Genomic DNA, 18,785 nt, shown 5'->3' on the forward strand with positions numbered 1-18,785 from the left:
GAACTTACCAACATTTTCACATCTTTTGTGCGCATAAATGAGACCCAGGAGGCAACATAAGGAAACATCTACATGGCGCTTCCGGGCATTCTCTAGTAGTACAATGCCTTCTTGAATTCGGCCTGCAAGGATGTAATACAATTGACTCATGGGAGTGCCAGATTTTTATGGTGGGTTATGAGAATGGTAAAACAATACCAGAGATATGCAAGCATGGTGCGCTTTCTGTTTTCACTTCCACACCTCAGTCTGGGGTGAGTTCCTAATGTGAAACTTAGTGTTTCCTAGCCTTTGATATGCTCAGGTTTCATCTTTTTTAAAACTTTCCAGTTCTCAAGTTACCTCGGTATGCAGAACTCAGATGCATTAAAAAAACACCCTCATTTAGCTCAATTAGGCTTTTACATTGTATTTTGTTTCTAGAAAGATGCACTTTCAAAGTTTATTGATTTAAAGTATTTACCAAGAAGCAATGTTCCAAAACCCTTGAAAAACAACAGCACTGGATCATTAGCATGTTTTGCCAGTTCAATGTTTGTCACTTGAACAACATAGTTGAAGTATTTTTCTTGAGCATAGTATAGAATTTTAGCCTTGAGGGGGAGAGAAAGAGAAAATCATTGCTTGCTTGCTTATTATGCATTTCATAAAAATTATATACCAGTTTTGTAAAATTCCTCAAAGCAGTTTAGAAAAAGAATAAAACAATAACATTATTAGTAAACAATTAAAGCTTTCAAAAAATTAAAACCAGCAATAAACTAAAAACACACCAGCATTCTAGGTAACTGGGCAGGCTTGCCCAAACAAATATGTTTAGTATGTGCTAAAGTGTACAGTGAAGGCACCTGCCCAGTATCAATAGGCAGGGGGTTCCAACGTGTAGGTACAGCCACACTAAAATGATGATTTATTACAGATGTGGAATGGGTATTATGTGGCACCTGTAACAGTGCTAGTTCCCCAGACTGTAGTGGTTGAGAAGGCAAATATAAGGTGATCTCACAGGTTTCAAGTTATTATGGGCATTATATATTAATAGTCCTGACCCTGTAGAAAATTGACAGCCAATGCAGATCTCCGAGCACAAATGTTATATACTGGCAAGGTCTCACTCCTTTCAGCAATCGCAGTGCAACATTCTGCACTAACTGCAGCTTCTGGTTAATTATTGTTACTAATTGAACACACCGCCCTATACTCGGGGGTCTCATGGTTGGTTTCTGCTAAGGTGGTGGCTATGGGAGGAGCAAGACCTTTCTGTCGCAGGATCAGGATGTATATGTGTGCCAATAAACGGTGTATCATAAAGACACCGCAGTCTCCGCTGCCCCACAGGCCAAGGAACCCAGACCCTGGGCATTCGCCTTGGACCGCTGGAATCTCGCCCCGCTCAGGTGGGGAGGCTCAGCACAATGGATACAGGGCAGCGCATGGTGTACGCAGTGCGCCCTCTCCGCTTTCTCTTCACAACAACCCTGTGAGGTAGGCAAGGCACAGCAAAGGAGGGGTCGGGGCGGGCGAAAGTCCGCGTGAGAGCCATTTGGCGAGCCGTCTACAGGAAAGGCAGGATTTTAAACCTCCCACGAATTCATAACGGGGCCTGGCACCAGCCGCAGCCAAGCCGTGAGGCGAGTTCTCTCCCTTTGGGATGGGAAAGGGAGTACCAGGGCCTGAGGGTCTTCGTCAGCCATGGCCGCCGACAGCAACCGCCTGGGCAACGTTCGAAACGCCAACCGCCACAACGGCACGCGCCGCCTTCCCTTCTCAAGACGAGCACCTAGAGCAGCCAACCGCCGCCCGGCGTGCGTGGTTACCTGCGGTCACGCCCCTTCCCGCTCCCCGTTGCTAAGCTCCCGGTCCTCCTCGTCATCTTTCTCGAGGCGCGAAGACCCCGCCTCCCTCTGGTTACGACTGGTAGCCTGTCCGCGCGGGCCGTCACGTGGAGGGGGACGCCCTCAGCCTATAGAGCGCGAGCGCGTCGGCTTGCTCTGTGGTCAGCTGCGTCCCTCCGCCAACCTCCTGCCCTCCCTGCGCATGCTCAGTCGGCGCTGCAGCGTTGGAACTTGGCGGCGGCGGCTGAGGGAGGATGAGGATGGCGTCGCCGGTGTCGCCTCCGAGCTCCTGAGGTGGCCCTCATGGGGCTGGGCTCCAGCTCCGAAGTCCCCGACGGGGGCTCCGAGGGATATCACGTGCACGGGGTAAGGGCGAGCTCCCCGGACGCGGTCGCTGAAGCAGCTGGAGGAGGAAGCAGCCCGGCTTATGTTCGTGACGGGGCGTTCGCCTTCCTCCTCCCAGTTGTTGTCATTCAGTATTACTGCCTTATCCCATGGAGCTCGCAGGAGAGGCAGCGTGGCGTAGTGGTTAAGAGCGGTGGACCCGTAATCTGGTGAACAGGGTTCGCTTCTCCGCTCCTCCACATGCAGCTGCTAGGTGACCTTGGGTCAGCCATGGATTGGATTGTTTGCATGGGTTATCGGGCAAGTGCATTTTGCATTCTGAGTGCCCCATCTTCTCTGACCTGAGGAAGGGCCATAGCTCAGTGGTAGAACATCTATCATGAATGCAGAAGGACCCATGTATTGATCCCTGGCATCTCCAGGTAGGGAGCCAGTGTGGTGTAGTGGTTAAGAGCGGTGGACTCCTAATTTGGTGAACCGGGTTCGCGTCCCCGCTCCTCCACATGCAGCTGCTGGGTGACCTTGGGTCAGTCATACTTCTCTGAAATCTCTCAGCCCCACTCACCTCACAGAGTGTTTGTTGTGGGGGAGGAAGGGAAAGGAGAATGTTAGCCGCTTTGAGACTCCTTCGTGTAGTGATAAAGCGGGATATCAAATCCAAACTACTACTCCTCCTCCTCCTCCTCTTCTTCTTCTTCTTCTTCTTCTTCTTCTGGATTCTCCTTCCTTGGAGGTTTTTAAGCAGAGGTTTTGGATGGCCACCTGTCATGGATCCTTTAGCTGAGATTCCTGAATCGCAGGGGGTTGGACTGGATGACGCTCGGGGCCCCTTCCAACTCTACAATTGCTGAGGGAGGTCCTGAACACAGGAGTAAATTCTTTAGAAACAGATTTGTGGCAGATATGTCCATCAATGGCTACCAGTCATGTTGGAGGCTATGGCCTGCTTCCATGGTCAGAGGCAGTACAGTGGTACCTCGGGTTACAGACGCTTCAGGTTACAGACTCCGCTAAGCCAGAAATAGTACCTTGGGTTAAGAACTTTGCCTCAGGATGAGAACAGAAATCGCATGATGGCAGTGCGGCGGCAGCGGGAGGCCCCATTAGCTAAAGTAGTACCTCAGATTAAGAACAGTTTCAGGTTAAGAATGGACCTCCGGAACGAATTAAGTTCTTAACCCGAGGTACCACTGTAATGCCTTTGAACAGCAGTTTCTGGAAACCACAGGAAGGGAGAGATGCCCTTGTGCTCAGGTCCTGCTTGCCGGTTCCCCATACACATCTGGTTGGCTACCATGAGAACAGGACACTGGACTAGATGGGCCATTGGTCCTGATCCATTAGGGCTGCTCTTTATGTTCTTAAGAGCAGGTTGTGTATTGGGTATGAGATTTTGCACAAATTTTGGGATCACCTTGGTGCCAGATTTTAATGGAGTGCTTATGAATAGGTGTAATGTATGCTTAGAAAGCCTCTGAGAGCCAGTGGTTAAGAGCGGTAGTCTTGTAATCTGGCGAGCCAGGTTCAATTTCCCGCTCCTCCACATGCAGCTGCTGGGTGACCTTGGGCTAGTCACACTTCTCTGAAGTCTCTCAGCCCCACTCACCTCACAGAGTGTTTGTTGTGGGGGAGGAAGGGAAAGGAGAATGTTAGCCACTTTGAGACTCCTTTGGGTAGTGATAAAGGGGGATATCAAATCCAAACTCCTCCTCCTCTTCTTCTCCGTCGCGGTTTGTTACAGCCAGGTGGAACCTCCACGCGCAGAGGCAGTCTATCAGAGTGCCAGCGTGCTGGATCCTCCTGGAAAAGACCCTCTGAGGCCCGTGGATTCCAGCATTCGACTCATAGCTGTCAATCTTCCCTTTTTTGCGGGAAATTCCCTTTATTTCAGCGCTGCTTCCCACTGCTATCCCGGATTGTTATATATCCTCAGACTGTCCCTGGGACAGGTGAGGCAGCTGATCCCTTATTTTCAAATCTGAAAGTTGACAGCTATGATTCGACTTCCCACAGCAGCCAACCAGATGCCCACAAGCGCAGGGAAGGCGGGCAGCACCCCTCTCCCACTGTTTCTTCCTTTCTTCCTTTTCCTTTCTGTGCTTACTAAGGTGGAGGCTTCATGTAGCCATTGTGGTTGGTAGCCATTGACAGATGAATCCTCTTGAGCGCTCCCCCCCCCCCCACGCACCCAATACCCCTGCCATAGCTGTGTTTTGTAGTGGTGAAATTGTTTACTGATTTCCATTATTTATAGGCTGGCCTATAACATAAAAAAGGTCTCTGGCTCACGGGATAAAAGCAATGCAATAACTGCACTAAAAATACAATAAGCGCAACATTAAAGCATTCCCCAATTAAGATGGCCATGCATTACTTGAATTCCGTGTAAATTCCACACGTTGAAAGAAATGTGTTCTTTTATCTCCAGAAATTGATGGATGTATCTTGAGTTGTGAGTAGTGTTAGAAACTGAAATATGAAAGCTAGGAGCTAAGTGGCACCTTAAACCTAGGTTATGGGCGCAACAACGGAATGTCGGCGTACTTTTTTATAACTAGAATACAAAGCTGAAAATGAATGAGCTGCAGCTAAAATCTTATATTCATTTTTCACATGGTCTAGTCCTCATCTGACAAGTGCACAAAACAAAGCCGTGCTTTCCCTGCCTCCCCCCCCCCCGCAATATTCTTAAGAGGGTCTCTGCTCCAGTCCTCAGAGAATACCTGGAAGTGGGGAGGCAGAAAAAGGTCCTCCTTTCCTTCCACTCTGCAGTTTTAATCTGAAATCTTAGGCGCAGTACTGCGCCGATAGAGCTCAAAAACTGCTTGCACTAATGAAATTCCTTGTTGCAAAATGCACCTAGAACAATGGGAGTTTGAACGCTGGTTGTGAGAGAGCACAGCTAACTGTTAAACTTTATCCACACCATGCATGATTCATTTTCATCATAATGTCATCTTAATGCTGTGGTTTTGGGTTATGGTGGGGCTGGATCAATGGGAGCTTTGGTCGTATTCAAATGAACAGTTTTTCAGTTTAAATGAAAACCTCATCCATTTAAAAAGAAGTTATAAGGTCCTTATTCATGGAGGGAGGGGTTTACCAGTTCTCACTGGTTATCAGCTGTAAAATGAAACCTCCATGTTCACAAAGGCTGAGAACACACAGCAGGGGTATGCTTTTGCTTGTAGATGTCAGAGACATTTGACTGGCCTAGAATGCTACATCAGAGGAACTATTATCAGGGCATCAGGGCCCTGTCAAGGTGGTTCACATCATTTAACAAAATAATACAATACAAATTTCATATAAAAACCAGCAGTACAGTAGAATGAAAGGGCAGGGGGAATAATAACAGAAATCAAGACATTGATTGGTTAAAAGCAGATGTAAACAGATAAGGTTTTCCAGAGCCTGTTATAGGACAATCATTGAGAGAACCAAGTACAGTTCCCATGGGTAGGAATTCTGTAATGATGGAATCACCACTGAGAAGGCCCTCACTCTGGTACCCACAGATCTGATGGATTTTATCACCAGGTCTGCAAGCAAGGCCTCTGTGGTCAATCTTAAGGGCAGGGCAGGCTCATATGGATGCAGATGGTCCTTCCAGCTGCTTAGTGCTTAAAAAGTAACAGCTAGTGAATTTGAAGCACACTTTACCAACCTGTGCAGTTGGTAATTCATGTTAATGTATATAAATTATTGTACTGGATTGGTCTCCCCTTCCACCTGCTCAGTACTCCTGCCCTGTGAATGTTCTAGAATGGTATGCACTGTCTCTTCAAATATGTTCCTGTGGGAGAGTATGGTTAACATGTCTAGCTTGGAATGAACTGTGGTGCACTCTGATTTGCCTGTTCTGTGCAGAAGTGATGAACTACGAATGCACAAAGTTCTGCTGCATTCAATTTTATTTTTATTTTTCAGGGAGAGCTGTGTAAATAAGGTCTCTCCCCAGGGCTGTGCATATGCTGTTCAAAGTCTTGTGGAATCTGTTTTGTGTTGCAGAACATGGCACACTGAGAACAGAAGCTTTCAGTAATCTTTAAACCAGTTCTTACATTTTTTTTGTTTGTGGAGGGAACCTTAAAAAAAATGGGGCTCAGACACATATGGGGGAATAGGAAAATGCTTCCACTGGTTAAGGGATGAAGTGCTATTTCCTTGTCCAGCACTCTCACCCATAGTTATTTATTTTTGCCCTGTGACACCCCTTGGCACATAGCCTGACTATCCAGTTATGATACTCTTTCCTCTTCTGTTTGTGTGCAAAAATCTTTGGTTCCTTTGGAAACCAAGAGCTCTGGAGAAAAATAAACTGTTGAAAATAACTTCATGCAGATGTGCACTGCATAATTCTAACAGAATGTATATTCCCAAAGGAGCTAAGCCTTGCCCCTATGTTTTTTAAAAGTCTGCTGAAAACAGTGTTGCTTCAGTGGCCATTCTTAAAGTAAAATCTCTAAATGTGGTGTTTATTGCGGGATTAGTGCTCCTCATGCATGCAAGTTTTCTTTTTTGCTTTGCAGTATCCACACATGGTTGGTATCAAACTGCACAAAATACACAAGAGAAAATCTTGTATTAAAAAAACCCTTTGTTGCCAACAAGCCATTTGGAATAGCTCTCCACTGCTCATTTGCAATATTAAGTCTCTGTTTGGAAGCACTGTATGTCTTGCCTTCCAGCTGCTTTTACTATTTCAAAATGGTACATTCTGATGCTTCTCTTACCATTCACTATATCTTAAAACAAAATTTGTAAGCCAGTTTGAATGAATGTTTAACATAGAAAAATGAGATATAAATACATATAATAGAATGGGTTGGGCCACATTAATTGCACATAGGCCTTATTAAAATCAATGTGATGGGTTGGTTGTGGCTTAAGTCCCGTTGGTTTTAATGAGAATTAAGTGCAACTAACTTATGTGCAGCTGGATCCAGCCTCTGTAGTGCTTAGCTATGCTTGCAGTTTTTTCTGTTTGTTACACAGTCTTAGCAAATCACATTTGTACACGTTGTCATTCAGTAAACCTACCACAAACAGCTTCTGATTGTAGGTGAATAATCTCGAGAGCACAAGAACTACATTGTTTTATTGTTAAAGCTAAGCACGTCTTTCTACTTGACAGTTGGTGTCTGGCTGAGAAATTACTTGGGATCCCTTGTGTAAGCCACACTGTGCTTCCTGTGGGTGCAATATATATTGGTATTTCCTGGTTGCCGTTGGAAATAGGTGGACCGTGCATTTCTTTGTAATGTCTGCCCAGCCCATCTGTGCAACAAAAGACTTATTTAGATAAAATTGAATTGTGAGGTAGACCAGTCCGGTGATCCCAACTTTGCCTGCAGAGCTTGAAAGCATATCAAGCATGGAGGCAGCAGCAGATTGGTATTTCACAGTTGGTGTTTTGTACACAGCTTATACCTGGTCTCCTCTTTGAAGGAAGAGCTTAAAAGTTTCTCCCTGTGACTTGCACTGCATAGTACTATCTCTGTGCTGTGCACTTTGTCTTCCACGGGTTTCCTCTTTGATTGTTGTGAAACTGCATCTCTTAGATGCATGTGTTATTTTGGGAAGTGATGTAACTGAGTGGTGGAGCACCAGTTTCAATTCCCAGCAGCTCCAGTTAGCACTGGGAGAGACTCCTGCCTGACACTCCATGGAGCCACTGACCATCAGTGTAGACAATACTAAGCTAGATGGACCGCATGTCTGCTTTTCCAAGTTCCTTTTGGCTTCTGTTTGGCTAGGGAGGAGAGGGGTTCTGAGCAATACATCTATCATGTTTGTTAGGATGGTTGGCTGTGGTATTTTCTTTTTGCTCTAGGCCAGTATAACCTCTCCCAACTGCCGAAAGACAAGTCTCTTATTGTCAGCTCATAAGAATGCTTGGTATGAATACTTTTTGCATTACATAATTTAGAAAACGTGTGCTTCCACTGACATTTTTTTCATTTGGTTCATCTATATGTAAAACTCTGTCATTTTTCAGGTTCAGGAAAACTCCCCTGCTCAGCAGGCTGGATTGGAGCCGTTCTTTGATTTCATCCTCACAATAGGACACACCAGACTGGTAAGTAGCTTAACAAAAGTCACTGGGTTTTTTTTAATGCTGAGCTCTAGCAGGTAAGTATGTTGCTGGTGTGCTATAAATAAGTGCATCCAAAAGCATGACCTGAAGGTACATGAAGCTGCCACTTTTCTGAAGCTAAGTAGATCTGCTCAGTGCTTGGATGACAGATTTCTGCCCCCCCCCCCCCCAAAAAAAAATAAATGATAGCATGTATGTTGCCTTGAACTCTGTGGTGGAAGAAAGTTGGTGCATAAGTGGAACTAATGAATTACTGTAATAAATGAAAACTAGGAGTCAGCAAGTAGAACTGCCGGATAGGCACAGACCACTTGGGAGATATGGGCTGTGGTTCTGCCCAGCTGCTCCTGTTTCCCTTCTGAAAAACATAGAAGGACTGTACACTGTTGTAGGTTCATCTGCTTGGAAGTTGAGTCATAAGGGAGGCTGCCCCTATGCAGGGCTTGGTTGGTCATAGTACCTGTGACTCAGAATGGCAGAGCGTGAACTTGCAAGCAGGTCCTTCCCACTGATGGCCATGGAAGCATATGAAATGGCTGGCTGTGAGTGTCCTGTATGAACAAAGGTTTCAGGTTTTTTACTAACTTGTGCTTCTGAGTTTGCATGAGATTAAGAATGGTTCTGTGATTAGGCGTCTTTAAAAAAAATCTGTTCAAGTAGCAGAATTCCATCCTTTACATATGTCTGTTTGTCTTGGAAGTTCTGATCGTGGATGTAACGGACAGGCCATATTGGGGTCTGGAAAGGAGATTTCTCCCGATATCAGAGATGCCCCAACTTCTCCTCTAGTAAATGGCTGGGTACACTTGCTCAAGTTGGGAATCTGTTTGTGCTGCAAACATCTCTTGTTCATCAGAGCTGGTGGGTGTGTTGCGCTGTGGAGGGAAGGGAAGGGAAGGAAAGGAGGGTGTTGACCTGTTATCACGTCACAAAACTAGTTTTCAGCACTTGTTCAAATATCACCCTGTAAATAATTAACATGTTTGAAGCTTCTTGGCCCACGTATTATTATGGCTACCAAATATACTTCGTTTCATTGGATAAAGGCATGGCAAATGGTGATGTTTATTTTTTTGCACATTTCTTTTATGACCTAATCATGCTTGAGTAGAAGCAACTCCTGTTTATTTCAGAGGGATTTGCTTTGAAATAAGTACCTCTATTGTTAAATGTCCTAATTGCTGCATGACTAAAAGCTCACAAATGGGACATAAAGGCCACAGCCCTCCTCCTGTTGTGATCCCCAGAACCTTGTATTCAGAGGTACTGGTAAATTGCCTTAGCTATATGGGACCTCTGTTTTCAGTTGGGGCTGTTCTTTTAAAAATAAACTTAACAGAATTTATTGCCTCAAGAAGTGCTGAATTTATTTTTATTGCTGTTCTCCTCCAGTGCATTCTCTTGGAAAAGCAGGCAGGAGATATGTTTAATGAATTAATAAAATAAATTCATCTTAAGTTAGTGGCCATAGCACATCTTGTGGCTGTCAGTTCCATAAGGTATTAGGAAATATCCACTTTATGGAAGGCAAGTTGATACTTCAACCTCAATTTCTGCAGCTGCTGGCCTGCCCCTCCACATAGCCTCTGTGAATCTTTAAACTGGTTTCAGCCCTGTTTAGGGAAGTTTTGAATGTTTGATGTTTTATAGTGATTTTGCTATTCTGCTGGGAGCCACCCAGTGTGGCTGGGGAAACTTATAAAATCATTTAAAAAATCATAAAATCATAAAAAAAACAAATTATAAATATATTTTGTGGTTGTTACTGTTGGCGGCGGCGGCCTAGCAGTCTGTTGGCTACTGTCCAGAAACAAACCTCTTACATTTCCTTTCCTTCCTTTCTTTTTTTTGAGAACAAAGAAGGGGACATCTTAAAAGATTTGCTGAAAGCCAATGTTGAGAAGGCTGTGAAATTGGAGGTGTACAACATTAAAACGATGAAAGTGCGTGAAGTGGAGGTGGTCCCCAGCAACATGTGGGGAGGGCAGGGGCTCCTGGGAGCCAGCGTGAGGTTCTGTAGCTTCCAAAGAGCCAATGAGCATGTGTGGCATGTGCTGGTAAGTAGGAAAAGATGGTTGTGCATTTTTACTATACTTCCTTACTCTGTCACTTTGAATTTAGGTTTTGCTTGTTTTATCCCAAGAAAGAATCCTTCAGCAAAGAGTTTTGTGGCACCTTAAAGACTAACCAGTTTTATTGCAAAATATAGTGTTAGCCTTTAAGGTGCCACAAGATCCTTTCCTGTTTTTGCTGCAACAAACTAACATGGGAACCCCTCTGGTGAGCAGATTTTGAGATGGTCAGCTCTGGGCTTATTTTCTTCGTCCTGCTCCCCTTTCATGGTGATATTTTTTGAATAAAAGCATTCCTCTCCTGCAGGGAAACATTTCCACATTGACTTGACTGCACATTGCAGAGCATTCTAGGGTGCACGAGATGGTGCCCATTTTCCTCCTCCCCAGGAAAAAGTGTTTTCCTAGCATGCGCTCACCTCTGCCATGCTGGGAGTGTCTGGTGACAGTGGACAGCTTTCCTGGAATTGGTCTGCTATTATCTCTTATTGAGGATGAGCTTGCAAGGGTTTCTGGGAACATTGTTTGCAAACAACTGGATATAGGCTTTTTGCTGCTTGATTTGTTGACTAGGTGTAGGTAACATAACTGATCAATGTCTCCCTAGGATGTGGAACCGGCTTCCCCAGCAGCGCTGGCTGGCCTGAAGCCGCACACTGATTATATTGTTGGATCGGATCAGATACTGCAGGAGGTAAAGTGAGTCATCAATTGCACCATTGGCTGAAAGGGGGGGGGGGGCTAGACAGTTTTCAGTGATTGCTGCTGCAATCTCATAGCCACTTACCTGGGAGAAAGCCCCATTTAATTCAGTTTCAGAGTAGATATGCCTATAATTGCACTATGATCATTGCAGCAAGTATTCCCCAGACTTAAGCTATTCTACACATGCAGTCTCCTTCCCAGTCTTTGCTTTGGGACTAGATATAAATTTCTCTGTGCAAATTGTGTAGCTGTCTTTAAATATTCACCCACTCTTGTTCTCAAGGGCTGGGAAAGCTGAATGCAGAAATAAAGAGAAGTTGGATCCCTCTCTACAGATATTTCAGTTAAACCCAGGGTGGAGAATTGGCCCAACTCTGCATGCCGTTTTGACAGATGGTTGGGGCTGGGAGGGCAGCAAGGGAAAAGAGGAGCCAAATCGAAAAAGCACTGAATTCAAGTTGAGGATGCAAAGGAAGAGTTCAGAGTTTGTTACCAATCCTCCCATTTGAATTTGGCTTTGTCTGTCTTGCACTTGACGTCAGGTGACAGCATGGCTTGGCTGAAATGACCTGGCACACTGAATAAGGCCCCTTGGGCTGGGGAGTTCTGCACTGCTGAGCTAAAGGTGTTTAGCACAGAGGATTGATGGCAGTAGCGGTGAGGTTTAAAACCAACAGTCCTATAAGGAGTTACATCCACTCCTGCCCAATACCATTTCATGGGTGATCTTTCTACTTTCCCCAAGCACCTGCTGCCCCCTCCTGCATTTGCATCCTGCCCTACACAGCAATAATGGTGGAACCTGTGGCCCTCTAGATGTTGAACTCCAACTACCATCAATCCTAACCTGCATGGTCAGTGATCTGGGATGAGAATTGTAGTGCAGCAACATCTGAAGGGCCACAGATTCACCATTCTGGCTTTAATTGCTTCATATCTTGTCCTCTGTTCTGCCCTGTCCATAGCACATGGAAGCTTGACAGATTAATGCAATGACCTGTTTCCTGCTGCTTTGTACTTTGGCAGCTACCTATAGGACACCTTGTGAGGGGGATATCCAAAGGACATGCTGCTAATTCTAGTCAGTCATTCTTTGTCCTACACAGCAACAGGACACCTGGAAATCATGTAATGGCAGGCAGGGAGATGTTCTAGAATGCAGCTGTTGGGTTGATGACAGTCTTCTTTTTCTCTCAGTCCGAAGATTTTTTCTCATTGATTGAAACCCATGAGGGGAAGCCGTTGAAACTGATGGTCTATAACACAGAAGCTGATTCCTGTCGAGAGGTTTTTGTAACCCCCAATGGAGCCTGGGGTGGAGAAGGAAGGTATGGATTTGTGAGTGACAGGATAGTCTGTAAATGAGGTAAAGGCTCACTTATCACAGTATGCTTTCCTGTACATTGCTGTGAAGATGTTTAGCCCCATGGGATCCACAGTGTGGGAGAATTATGCACCCTAGAAGGCCATTACAGTTCCTGTGTTTCATGTTATCACAGTTGAACACTTGCCTTGGCACCAACACAACACAGAAGCAACAGTTCTCACCCAGGGGTTTACCTTCTTTGCATTTTAATGCAATGTAAAAGACAGATGAGGGTCCAAGGTGTGTGTTGATTGATGTGTCAGGGATGGAGCAGAGGAAGGGTAGCAGGCAGCCTAGAAACAAAATCCGAGGTGTTGGTGGTGCTTCAATAAGAGGTGGGGTAGCAGTTCAGAAATAGGCCAGTGATAAAGGTGTGCAACCGAGGGGCCATATTTTCTCTACTGGTCTTGGCAACTGCACCCAGCCCCTGATCCTAGCTGCCATATTTCCGTATGGTCCTTTGCATGTGGTGTGAGCTAGGTAAAGGTAAAGGGATCCCTGACCATTAGGTCCAGTCGTGACCGACTGGGGTTGCGGCGCTCATCTCGCTTTATTGGCCGAGGGAACCAGCGTACAGCTTCCGGGTCATGTGGCCAGCATGACTAAGCTGCTTCTGGTGAACCAGAGCAGCACACGGAAACGCCGTTTACCTTCCCGCCGGAGCGGTACCTATTTATCTACTTGCGCTTTGATGTGCTTTCAAACTGCTAGGCTGGCAGGAGCAGGGACCGAGCAACGGGAGCTCACCCCGTCGTGGGGATTCGAACCGCCGACCTTCTGATCGGCAAGTCCTAGGCTCTGTGGTTTAACCCACAGCGCCACCCGCGTCCCCAGGTGTGAGCTAATTCACATTAATTGATACTGAGCCTTAAGCAGTGTGGAGGGACCTTTTGTGAAATACAGGTGTGTATGAACTAGGTGGGGGAAGCTGCCCCTAATAGTCCCCCACCCACCCCATTCCCTGCTTTTGAGCTAAGAGCCAAGAGGAAGTGTGCATGTGCTGGATTTTGGAGTTTCTACCCCCTTGCCAACCTGTATTTTCCTGCAAGTTTAGGGCAGACTGTCTCCTTTTCCTATCCTGTTGCCATTCAGGCTTCAGTAAGTAGGGGACTCAATTCATGAATATGTATTTTAGTCCTCTGTGAATGACCAAGGGGCAGCCTGACCCTTTATAAATAATTCCAGTTTACTCAGCTTTCATTTCCTAGGTTACTGCAGTACATGAGCTGAGGGAAGTCTGTCATCCCACAAGGGAGTTGGGGAAATCTGGCAGTAATTTTAACACTTGATTCAAATTTCCCAAGGTAAACAGCACCTTTATTGGTTATGTGCCACTCATTCTGTTGGTTAGACAGAGCCACCTGCCAATCAGAACACACTGGGTCAAGAGTCTTTAAAACTGGAATGTTGCCAGCATTCCGTTGCCCCTCTGACCACCCACAATGCTATGCTACTGGGAAAAGTCCTTTTTGTAAGTTTCTGCATTAGGATAAAGAGACTTGAAATGTTTCTTTCGTGCAGCATTCTGCCTTTTCCCTTTTGACACCCTAAAACCTTAACAAAAAATCCTCTTGAAAGTGGCTGCTGAGGTATGGTGTGACTGCTTACCAGACACAGTGCCTCCCTGCAATGCCCAGGTCTCTTTGGTGCCATGGTATTTATTTGTGCTGAGGGAAAAGTGGAGGAAAGCAAGCTGCCCTGCTTCCTGGGGGCAAGTGCAGACTGGAAGCTTCGTAACTAATATACATCACTTATAGCCTTAAGACTTGTCTCTGCCCAAAGTTAGAGGGACCAAGGAGGGCCGCACACTCCAGTTTAGAGAGATAGGAGCTGCTCCTGCTCTCGGGGGGGGGGGGTCTCTTGGGTTCTCCTTTACAACTTCTACTTGTGATCTGAGTCAAATGGGCTTCTGTCAGTTACTTTGAAAACAAAATTTTCAAGGGTGCAAGCTTGTTTCTTTTTCTTTTATTTACCTTCTTGTGCAGTTTAGGGTGCGGCATTGGATATGGCTATTTGCACAGAATTCCAACACAGCCTTCTATACCAAAGAAAAAGGCAGAAGCTGGTCCTCCTTCTCCTTTGCCCTTGGGAGACACACCTCCTGAACCACCAACCAATGGCTATACAGAGGTAGGCATTTCACAGTGAAAGATGACTGCAGTGTTTGTGGGTGCTGCTATTTTTAATATGCAAAGGGCAGGGCGCAGCTGCTGTAATACTCCCAGGAATTATGGGCAGCTCACATACCGTCTCTCCACCTACTCACTTTTGTTCCTTCCTCCAGAGGGCCATGACGTGTCCCACTTACCTGCCTGGAAGCTAGGTTACATTCTTCTTGAGCATCTGTGGACACCATTGTTTAGGGTTTGCTGGGCTGATTGGCTTGCATTGCACTTCTGGGTCAGAGGGGAAAGCAGCATTTCCCCCTTGGAAACTCTGCCCAGGTTGAGGTTATAATATAAGCCTCTGGCCCCCTAATGAGGTCGTGTCATCTGCCCACTTTGTAGTTGCTTTGCTTAGTGATAATGAATGTGTTCCTTGTTCTGAAGCATGCAACTCTTTCTGTTTTATAAATTATTTCAGGCTCCTCTGTTAGCACCAAACTCCCAAAGCGAAGAACCTGCAAGCTTAGAGTACAGCACAGATCAAAGTGTAAATATGTATTCAGTAGAAAATTCTCTTCAGCCTCCTCCTCCTGTGCAGAGAGTCATGGATCCAGGTAATCTGTTCACCTGTTGACCGTTAGAGCATAAAAGTTGGGTGACTGGTTTTTATATGCAGGTTCATATGTGCAGAAATTCTGTAATGAAGAAGCTGTGTTGACTATGAATTTGCAGAATGTAGTCTGCTTATGGGGAGAGGAACAATGCAGGACACTGATGGGAATAGTAACTTGACTGTGGTGCTGTCCAACTCTTGCAGTGACAGGATCCTTCAGAATCTCACCTACCACCCCATGAATCATAAGCCTACGAACAGAGATGGGTGTGGGGGGTTAGGAATACCTTTGCCAAGGCACTTGTCAAAGTAAGAATGACTTCATGCCGTAATTCCAGAAGGGTCAGGTAACACCTTCCACTGATTTCAGCATATTTGTATCAGGCTGTTCATGGCTAACAAAGGGGTAAGCAGAAGTCTCTTGATGGCATTTGCATTCTAAGTTAAAAGTCATTTTGTTGGTAGCTAGGAACAGGAAATAAATTTCACCTTTAAACAATTTATTTCTCTTGTAAATTATTGGCTGTACTTTTCTCTCTTCCCCATTGCTTTCCAGGTTTTATAGATATGTCTGGAGCTTCTTTTCCTGAATTAATTGACTTAGTGAAAACAGTCAAGGTGCCTTCCTCTGCTTCTTTCAACTTGCCAGACACTGTTGCAGCAACTGATAGCTTGGTATCTAACAACGGAATTGATTCACACTTTGGTAAGCAAGCACTTTGGTAATTCAAATACAAATTTAAATTAAACACAAAAGATTACAGCATTTACTACAGTCATACCTCTGGTTGCGAACGTGATCCATGCGGGAGGCACATTTGCAACCCGCAGAGTTCACAGCCTGAAGCGCTGCGTCTGCGCACGTTCGTGACACGATTCAGCACTTCTGCGCATGATGTCATTGTGCTTCTGTGGATGTGCCGAAACCTGGAAGTAACCCATTCCGGTACTTCCGGGTTCTGCGCGGTCCGCAACCTGAAAACGCGCAACCCGCAGCGTTTGCAACCCGAGGTATGACTGTACATGGGTCTTAGTAAAACTTGTCAATTTTTAGTCTGCTTTTTGCTCAGATTTGAAAGTTTGAAGTGTTTATAATGAGAAAGTAAAGTTAAGTAAGAAGTATGCAAATCCACAACCAACATATTGATTGTGTGATCACCTTTAATACCTCCTTACTAAATTCTGGTTACTGACAACAATTTTTTAGAAAAATAAACAAAGAATCTTCTGGCATCATAAAGGCTAAGGACAATATGAAATATTAGTGTATTCAGGGTAGCCCTGTTGAAATCAATGTTAGAATTAGAGAAGAGAAAAGGGTGCCTCAGAGCCTAGGGATTTGTTTTCAGTGCCAGGATCTAACTGAGCTGAGTATTGTTTCATGCAAAAGTGCACTTCTGGTTCCTTTCTTCATTCCAGCAGACTAATTTAGCTGAGAAAATTGTTATAGTTAAAAACCTTGCTCATCTACTGCAAGTCACAGAGCAATCTACTGGAATCTGATCTGCTGTCCTATTTTAAGTAAGCTAGTTAAAATCTGATGTGTTTGTTGGGTAACCATGGAAGAAGACACAATTGCTCATAATTTAGCAGAGTTAATTCTAGAGAGTACATGGTAGCTTAGTTACTGATTTCATGTTGCTTTCTTCAGTCACCTGCAGGGGCTTCATGTTTTGAGAATTACAGGCATTGTTTTTTCTGTAATTAGATTTTGACTTCTGCTTTTCAGACCAGGCCTCTATTCCAGTTTCAGAAGATTCATTATCTTATGCAGAGGGCTCAAGTCCTCAGCCAGAGCTGGATGCAGCGCCTTCAGTTTCTGTTTTGCCATCCCTTCCTGTGGATATCTCTGTAAATGCAACATCTAAAGCTGATGGTGGTGCTCAAGAAACACTTCTGCTTTTAGATGGGACTGAGAGCCCGCAAATGACCAAAGCTTTACAACCCGACAGTGAAGATGAAAAGGCCAAGGAATTGACAGAAGAAACTGCACAGATCTAGTGCTAAAAGTGGCAACACTTGCTATCAGCTGTAAGGACATTGGTACCAGACAATAAGGCTTTTGATACCCAGTGACATCCATTGTGTTGCTATATTACAGTAATACTGCAAGAATTCAAGCTGTTTCCAGTGACCTTGAGCCAGCCTTTCATTATCTGATAGGTTTCAACATCTGCAACTACTGCTCAGCAATAACACTGATAATTTGACTTGGAATAAGTTCTTTAAAAATGCTGTTTTGTGTGAAGAGTTTGCTGTCTGCCCAAAAGCTAATAGCAAGACTTTTAGTTGTTTTTTTTAAAAAATGCAGCTAGCAAGCACACAGTGCCTTGATTTTAGCAGAACCTTTTAGCCCTCTTTCTAGGTTTCAATTTTAATTGTGACAGCTGTTCACTTTGATTTTATATGTCAAAATATTTAATGTTTAAGATTCCCAAATGACGCTTTACAATTTGACTCTCTCTGGGCACCCATGTAGAAGAGACGAATGTGTTTTCAACTTCCAAGGCTGCAATCCAGGTTACAGTGCTTCCTTGCAGAAGAGCTGCTACAGTACTCTTAACTCCATCCCTGGCACATGCAGGTGGGATGGCATAGCCCCCACAATCCTCCTCCTTTAGTCAATGCCACATTAAAGTTATCTGGGAGACAGGGAGGTGCATGACGACCTCTTGACTATAGATATGCCAAAAAGGTAGGAAATGAACCCAAACAGCTACTTCATTCTCCTGTTGGATACCTTACTTGTTAGAAAGCTCTCTTGAAAGAATAGTTTCAAGGTGAACGTAAGCAACTTATAGTTTTATACTTGGGGTTAGATGTGGCTGAAATAGTTCTTCTGAGCCTCTGCAAATTAAAGGTGACGATTCTAAACATGCATGCATGGTAAAATAATTGAATTTCAATTTTTCTTTTCAAAGTGTGTTCTAATGACAGGTATGTGTTGACTTGAGCAAAGAAGCTAATATCATGTAGGATTGTACCCGATGGCGGGACTGTTGCTTTTTAGGGAGGCTGATTTCTCTCCTGAGCTCTGAACACGGCTTTATTCAACATGAATAACAGATGTTCTATATCACACTAGCTGCGTTGAATGGTATATTTCAAAATGGTTTTTGATTCTCTGCTTCTGATTGTTGAAGATTAAAAATAAACCATTTTGGAAAATACTTGTTAAAAGTACTCCCTGCAGAAGTTAAGTTTTGGTCCTGCTTATTATTCACTAGCTCCCAGAATAATGTGCAGTCTAAACTCTCGATCTGCCACAATAGGTGTCTTGATGTAGCTCAGCCGGAGCAAGTCCCCCACCCACTGTAACCTAAGTTGGTGCAAAGTCATCACCCCCAAGGGAAATGACCAGGGCAAGGAGATACATCTATTCCAAACCCTTTTCAGGTCAGTCTCCTGATCTAGAGCCCAAACTCCCACCCACACTCATCAGCCAGCAGTAGCACCTTCCAAAGTGTTCTATTCAGAGTTTGGATAGGAATAAGAACTCCTTAGAGCCAGGATTATCTTGTACACCTTATATTTCATGGTTTCAGAACTTGGAGAACTAGGCATATATATATATAATAAATATGCGCACTCACCTCTCGACTGGCAGGCAGTCAAAATTTTGAGCAGGTAGGTATACCTGATGG

At 44.7% G+C, this 18,785-nt stretch overlaps 3 protein-coding genes across 5 annotated transcripts in view; 2 read left to right on the forward strand and 1 right to left on the reverse strand.

Moving 5' to 3' along the window:
- Window positions 1-1,792, reverse strand: part of TTC21A (tetratricopeptide repeat domain 21A) — a 34,737-nt gene extending 32,945 nt beyond the window's left edge. For both annotated transcript variants that reach the window (XM_080973990.1, XM_080973989.1), the window contains exons 1-3: window positions 1,668-1,792; window positions 464-593; window positions 9-122 (exon numbers count right to left, since the gene is read on the reverse strand). In XM_080973990.1, coding sequence (XP_080830116.1) covers window positions 9-122; window positions 464-593; window positions 1,668-1,694 — 271 coding nt within the window. In that variant the 5' untranslated portion in view covers window positions 1,695-1,792. The remainder of the gene's footprint in view (window positions 1-8; window positions 123-463; window positions 594-1,667) is intronic.
- Window positions 1-18,785, forward strand: part of LOC308459007 (sodium channel protein type 5 subunit alpha-like) — a 106,246-nt gene that overhangs the window by 5,528 nt on the left and 81,933 nt on the right. The window lies entirely within an intron of this gene.
- Window positions 1,990-18,309, forward strand: GORASP1 (golgi reassembly stacking protein 1). 2 transcript variants are annotated; one of them, XM_080974200.1, is made up of 9 exons: window positions 1,990-2,201; window positions 8,182-8,262; window positions 10,134-10,337; window positions 10,960-11,046; window positions 12,255-12,385; window positions 14,409-14,553; window positions 15,007-15,142; window positions 15,698-15,847; window positions 16,871-18,309. In XM_080974200.1, exons 1-9 carry the CDS (start codon window positions 2,139-2,141, stop codon window positions 17,140-17,142), a joined length of 1,269 nt encoding a protein of 422 aa, XP_080830326.1. In that variant the 5' UTR covers window positions 1,990-2,138; the 3' UTR covers window positions 17,143-18,309. The 2 variants fall into 2 exon arrangements, with proteins under 2 accessions (XP_080830326.1, XP_080830327.1); XM_080974201.1 differs by lacking the exon at window positions 1,990-2,201 and having other exon boundaries at window positions 10,141-10,337.

Source organism: Podarcis pityusensis, assembly GCF_964106645.2.
Source record: "Podarcis pityusensis genome assembly, chromosome: 12".
Lineage (NCBI taxonomy): Eukaryota > Metazoa > Chordata > Lepidosauria > Squamata > Lacertidae > Podarcis > Podarcis pityusensis.

Excerpts from the sequence above, each read along its gene's own strand:
- GORASP1 (XM_080974200.1), top strand. The coding sequence starts at position 2,139 with ATGGGGCTGGGCTCCAGCTCCGAAGTCCCCGACGGGGGCTCCGAGGGA. Across the intron at positions 2,202-8,181 it reads AGGGATATCACGTGCACGGG|GTTCAGGAAAACTCCCCTGC; the intron begins GTAAGGGCGAGC and ends GTCATTTTTCAG. Across the intron at positions 8,263-10,133 it reads CAATAGGACACACCAGACTG|AACAAAGAAGGGGACATCTT; the intron begins GTAAGTAGCTTA and ends CTTTTTTTTGAG.